General features: G+C 46.4%; 1 protein-coding gene across 2 annotated transcripts in view; it reads left to right on the top strand.

Moving 5' to 3' along the window:
- Nucleotides 1-1,186: 1,186 nt before the first annotated feature.
- Nucleotides 1,187-6,366, top strand: part of Dguok (deoxyguanosine kinase) — a 26,405-nt gene continuing 21,225 nt past the window's right edge. Inside the window, exon 1 of one of the 2 annotated variants that reach the window (XM_021164892.1) lies at nt 1,187-1,408. In XM_021164892.1, coding sequence (XP_021020551.1) covers nt 1,267-1,408 — 142 coding nt within the window. In that variant the 5' untranslated portion in view covers nt 1,187-1,266. The remainder of the gene's footprint in view (nt 1,409-6,366) is intronic. The other variant, XM_029478719.1, reaches the window with a different exon arrangement.

Below are 6,366 nucleotides of genomic sequence, written 5' to 3'. Positions count from 1 at the left end.
CATTGTGCTGACAGTTACACAGGATGCGAAACATTACTTGTGTAAGTTATTGGATTATTCCCTTCCTGCTTAAAACAGTCCAGTCTCTTCCTGTAGACAATAAAGTCCCAAAGTATGGAGGAAGAAGGCATTTATCTTAGGGCCAGTGAGACGGCTCAGCAGGTAAAAACACTAGCTGCCAAGACTGATAGCCTGAGTTTGAGCAGACTCTTATAAGTCGTCCTGACCTCTACAAGTGCACCATTAATGAGTAAGTAAAATGATATGTAATGAGCATACTGGAACACACATTGTAGGCTCACCACTTGGGACAGGGAGGCAGGAGGACCAAACTGCACTACATGAGACCTTGTCTCAAAATATCAAAATAAATAAGTATAACAAGATTTTTGTTGTTGTTCTGTTTTTCAAGACAGGGTTTCTTTATGTAGCCCCGACTGTCCTGCAACTCACCCTGTACACCAGGCTGGCCTCAAAATCACAGAGAGGTCTGCCTGCCTCTACTTCCCAAGTGCTGGGATTAAAAGCATGTACCACCACCACCCAGCAGTTTAAGATTTTTAATTACAATTTTTATGGTATGGAGATCTAACCCAGGGCCTGTGCATGCTAGACAATCATTTTACAACTAAGCTATATCTCCAACCCTCCATTTATTTTTATTTGTCTCTAAAAATGCAAAGGTTAGCATGCCCAAAGCCATAGTTTTCTAAAGGCACTTGCAAAAGTCTGACGACCTGAGTTTGTTCCCAGGGACCCAGATAGTGAAAACGGGGATTCCTGTATATTGTCCTCTGAACTATATAATATATATATATATATATATATATATATATATATATAAACATACATACAATTATATATACATTACAGCAACAAAAGGGCTATACATATGTGTATATATATTTTGTTGTTGTTCTGTTTTTCAAGACAGGGTTTCTTTGTGCAGCCCTGACTGTCCTGCAACTCCCCCTGTACACCATACTAATATACAATATACACATATTAATTAAAACGACGAGAGGGCTACGGACGCCTGAACTCTACTTCAGCACACCCTCCTACACCACAACACCGAGACACCCCCACATCGTCCCTGCAAATGTCGCGAGAACAGAGCAGCTCCTGCGGCCTCACCGGCCTAGAGAGCTAAAAGCAGCCACTTCCTGCCTGACGGCCCTCTGACGTCAAAGGCGCGCTGGCGTCGCTTGACCGCAGGCGGAAGTGCTCTCGGCGGAAGTGCCCGCCTTGCTCGGCTTGGGTAGGATGGCTGCAGGTCGGTTCCTTCTGCGTCGTCTCCGAGCGTCTTTCCGTTCCCCGCTGCGGAACGCGCTCGTGGACGCGCCACACGCCAGGGCCATGCACGACGGGGGCGGCCCCCGAAGGCTCTGCATTGAAGGCAACATCGGTAAGGGCCAGAAAGTGGCTGTCGAGCCTTGGCCTCCGCCGAGTAGGTGACTGAGAGGCTGGGAAAAGAAGTTGGCCTCAGATCTGTCCCACCCTGCCCACCTGACCCCTTCTGCTGCCACCGCCCAACCTGCCGGCTGGTTCTGCATGTCAGGCCTTTCTCCCGCAGTGCACCGTGGGTTTTGATTTAGGAGACATTGGGCCCCAGTACCCGCCCACCTACTCACCCACGGGGACGTAATAGCCTGACGCAGGCTTTAGATAGCCCCAGAATTATACTGGTTTACTGGCATGTTTCATTCGCTAGAAATAGACGCGACAGTGTGCCGGTTCTTTTCCTAAAATAGCATCACCAGATTTAGCAAAAATAAAAATAAATGTCCAGTTTACATAGTTTAAGATAATTTTGGTGTGTCACATGCAGTATTTGGGGCATACACTTAAAAATGAGCCATTGTTTATTTAGACTCTTTTTTTTTTTTCCTGAGACAAGGTTTCTCTGTGTAGCATTGCCTGTCCTGGTACCCGCTCTGTAGAAAAGGCTGGCCTAGAACTCAGAAGAGATCTGCCTGCCCCTTGCCTCCCTTGTGCTGGGATTAAGGGGATGTGGCACCACTGCCTGGCTTAGATGAATTCTTAACAAATTCCATTTTCACTATTTTGCTGTACCCCCATGTTAATTGCACTATAAATTATTACGACAGTGTTCTATTGTTTTGAAACAGTCACTGTGTAGCCCTAGCTGGCTTGGATCTTGCTATTTAGATCAAGCTGGGCTCAAACTCACAGAAAGTTGCCTGCCTGGTTAGGAAGGATCACAATTTTTAAATTTAGAAATAGATACTTATTATATATTTTGTTATAATTAACCCAGTATCTTAAAAAACAAAAAAGCAACATGGAAGGAAAATGGCTCAACTCACTCACTGTTGCTGAATTCTGAGGGTACTTAGCTCTGCACAGACCCTGATCATGCTATCAGAAGATATGGGCTGCTCAAGACATTCTAGCAGCAAATATTTTCTCATTTTATTCATTCAGCAAATTGCCCTTTGAGTGTCTTCTTTGTGCTGGCACTGTTCTTGACCCTAAGGATACAGCCATGACCAGATCAAATAAAAACTCTGCACTTGTGGAGTTTTAATAGGGAGTGATACATAATAAAGCTACAGAAATTAATTAAGCAGGGTAAATAAACAGTGTATGAGCTATTGATGAGTAAGATGAGAGGTTGAGGGTGGTTGTCTGTCTTCCAAATATAGTAATTGGCAAGTACCTCACTGGTGAAGGGATGCTGGATCAATAACCTGAACAGTGTGGGGGAGTGAGCGAGGTGGGCAGCTGACCAACAGTATTCCAGGCAGAGCAAGTCGGAAAGCCCGGGGATAGAATGGTGTGTTCAGTGAGCAGGAGGGAACCCATTCCAGCCGAAGTAGAGTCACCAAAGAGGGCAGTGGAGGAAATGATCAGGTGGACGAAGGAGGCCCAGGTTGTGTAGATCCCAAAAACTATCGTGGGTTTTTTTTTAATTTTAAATTTTACTCTCTTATATATTATATCCCAATGGCAATTTCCTCCTTCCTCTCCCCTCAGCCTCTCCTTCCGCTACCCTCCATCCACTCTTGCGTTTCTCATCAGAAAAGGACAGGCCTCCCATGGATAGCAACCTGAGACAGGAAGCCGTTCAATGGTTTGAGGTGTTGAGAGATGAAAGCATCCCTGCTCAGTGGAAGGTTTCAGTTAGGAAGCCATTGCAGTATAACAGGCTAAGCTGGACCCAGGTGAAAGTTAGAGTTTAAGGTAGGCCAGGGAGGCCTGCTGATAGATGAGGTGTGTGTGCTGGAGGAGGCCGTGATGCCCTCAGTCATCTTTACTGGAACAGCTTGGAAGACTTAGTTTGAATTGTTTTCTAATGTATATTTGTTTACTTAGTTACTTAGTTATTTTATCATGAGATCTTGTGCATGCTAGCCAAATGTTCTGCCACTGAAGTCCATCCCCCGTCCTTTTGGGTTTTTTTGGTAAGTTCTGCGTCTGGGTGGAGAATGTGCATGGCATGTGAGTGCAGGGAGGGTTGTAGGTGTTTGTGAGCCACCAATGTGGGCACTGGGAGCCAAGCTCGGGTCCTCTGGGAGAGCAGGGAACACTCCTGACTGCTAAGCCATCTGTCCAGCCCAGTCCATGCGCTTGGCTCTTGTTCCCTTCCCACACCAAACTCTTGCTTACAGAGTCCAGGCTGGCCTCAAACTCCCTCTGCAGCTCCAAACTAACCTTGAACATACATCCTCGGCCTCCACCTCCTCCATTCTGGGATTACCGTTGTGCACTAACACACCCAGCTTAGACTGTCTTAAATGGAGAAGTCTGGGAAGAACAGACTGTGTTAGTGGTTTCAAGAGTTGGTTTTAAGCATGATTGGGTTTCGATGCGGCTATGAGATAGCCAAGTAGAATAGAAGTATTGAATAAGCTCGTGGAGGATATATACATATATATGGTATTTAAAGCCAGAAGACTATATTGAAGAAAAATACTGAGGCCCTTGATGTTTAAGGCTATTTTTCTTTCTGTGAAAGATTGAAACACATTAGTAGATTGTTTTTTTTTTTTAAATGGTCTAGTCAAGAGGGCAAGTTAGCTGGGTAGGAGTGTAGTTCTAACACTCAGGAAGCAGAGGCAGGCAAATTTCTGAGTTTGAGGCCAGCCTGAGCTACAAAGTAAGTTTCAGGTCAGCTATGGCTACACAGAGAAACCCTGTCTTTGAAAAAAGAGGGGGGAGAGATAGTGACCAGAGAGAGTTGCTGGAATGCATCTTTTTACAACTGTTATTATATTTATTGGCTCCGTGTGCCATGGCTCCTATACAGAGTACCAGCATTCATCTCTCCCTGCTTCCTTCTTGGGATGCAAAGCTGCCTTACCCTCCTGATGCTGGGGGTTTCCACCAAGATGGACTCAAACTGAGCCAGAAGAAACCCTCCCTCCCAATTGTCTCAGTTGTCAGGTAGTTTGCCACCAAGACAAGAAAACTAAGGTAGTGGCAGAGCACTGCCTTAGGGAGTTTGCAGAGGAGGACTGGCCAGATGCTGGTGAGCCTGTGGATACTGCTTCATCCTGTTGGCAGTAGGTGGCTGCCTGAGCCACTAGAGAGTTGACGTCAGGGTGTGCCGTAACCAGATTCGTGTCTAGAAAGCCACAGGCTACAGTTAAGTGTAAACAAGTGCTTCCTAAAGTGGACACTTTCTATGTCACATGTGTTGCAGTACCCATAATGCTTTGTTTCTAGCTTATCCAATGGGCAAGTAAATAAATTGGAAAGTTCTAGAGTAAAAAACTAGTTTCCACATCTGTTGAAGTTGAAGGAGGAGAGATGACACAGGCTTGAATGGAGGGAGGAAGAAGGGACAGTTGAAGGATCGTCAGGAATCGAGATGGCCAGGACTCAGTGACTGCTTGGAGGTTAGCAGAGGAGGAGGGTGCTCAGGTTTACAGTTTGCATTCTGACTCAGTAAGCAGGGGATGGAATCAAGGAAGAGAGATTCTGGGGAGGTAAGAGCGATACATTTTGTCTGAGAGATCTGCAAGACACATAGAGGAGATCCCGAACTGACTTGACTGGGTACCCAAGTACAGAGAGACTTAAGACGGGACCGAGTCCAGGCATGGAGCTGGTGACAGGTGGGGGTAGGTAAAGCCTTGCATCTGCCTTGGCTCTAGTCCCCAGTTGCTTCCCTCAGCACACACTCAGATGGCAGCTCCCACACTGAGTTCCTCATCCTGTGCATCCCGTGTGGGCTGGCAGAGCTTCCTACCCATGACTGTATGCACTTGAGTGTTGCTGACATGTTCAGTACCTTCTCTGGGTCAGAGCCACCAGTGTTCTGCTCATCTCTGTGTTGCCCTGCCTTTGTGCTCATGTAGTGACTGCCAGAATCCTGTCCTGGCACATTTATGTGGAAGTTAGTCATTGGCACACAGGAAAGGGAATGGCTTCCGCTGTGATCCTGAAACCAGGCAGTATGGCTGTATGACTGCAGTTCAAAGCTTTTCACCCACAACTGAAAATCCAAATAATAAAATACCTAGCAGCTCCTTTAGTTCTGCTCATCACCAAGGTGTGCCCCTCACTGCTTCCTGAAGCCCATTACTTTGTGACTACAAACCCCAGTTGAAGTGCAGGTTGCCATATGAGATAACCGTCAGTGGGTCATCTGACTCCATTCCAGTGTTTCACTTTCACGGACCTACTGTGAGAAGGGGAAACAGGAAGTTCCTCCCATGCTGGAGTCTTGGGTGTAAGGCAGCACAGGGCTCCGCTAAAGGCATATTGCTCCTGTATTAGAAAAGTGTCTTATGCACACTGTCGTGTCTTTTCTCTGTGTCAAGCTTTATTTTAAAAAATGAGCAAAGAACCCTGGTGGGGAACAACCTGTTTCTAATACTGGATCTTGACTTCTCTCTGCAAGTCACCTCATTCTTATCCCCCCAGTTCTATTCTTAGTGCCTGGCTAGGCACCCGGCATAGGAAAGGAGAAAGGTGCAGTCTGTCTTCATAGAGCTCGCTCCCAGCCTGCTGCTGAGAGAGGAGTGAGCAAATGATTGCAGCCTAACGCCTGGGTAAACTAGAGCAGGGAGGGATTACCTCTGCCTAGGGATGGAGTGGAGCTGGACAGAGGTCAAGGAGGCTTCAGGGAGTGACAGTGGTCAGGTGAATCAGGACAGCCACAGTGGGGAGGGGAGCACCGGCAGGCAGGCCCATCCTTGCAGAAAGGCTGAGTTCACCTCATGCTCTGAGCTGTGAGGAACCTTTTTTTTTTCTTTCTTTTTTTTTTTTTTTTTTTAAGATTTATTTTTTTTTTTTATTTTATGTAAGTACACTGTAGCTGTCTTCAGATGCACCAGAAGAGGGCATCAGATCTCATTACGGTGGTTGTGAGCCACCATGTGGTTGCTGGGATTT

The sequence above is a fragment of the Mus caroli genome, chromosome 6 (assembly GCF_900094665.2).
Source record: "Mus caroli chromosome 6, CAROLI_EIJ_v1.1, whole genome shotgun sequence".
NCBI lineage: Eukaryota > Metazoa > Chordata > Mammalia > Rodentia > Muridae > Mus > Mus caroli.
This window is presented reverse-complemented; position numbering and strand designations above follow the sequence as displayed.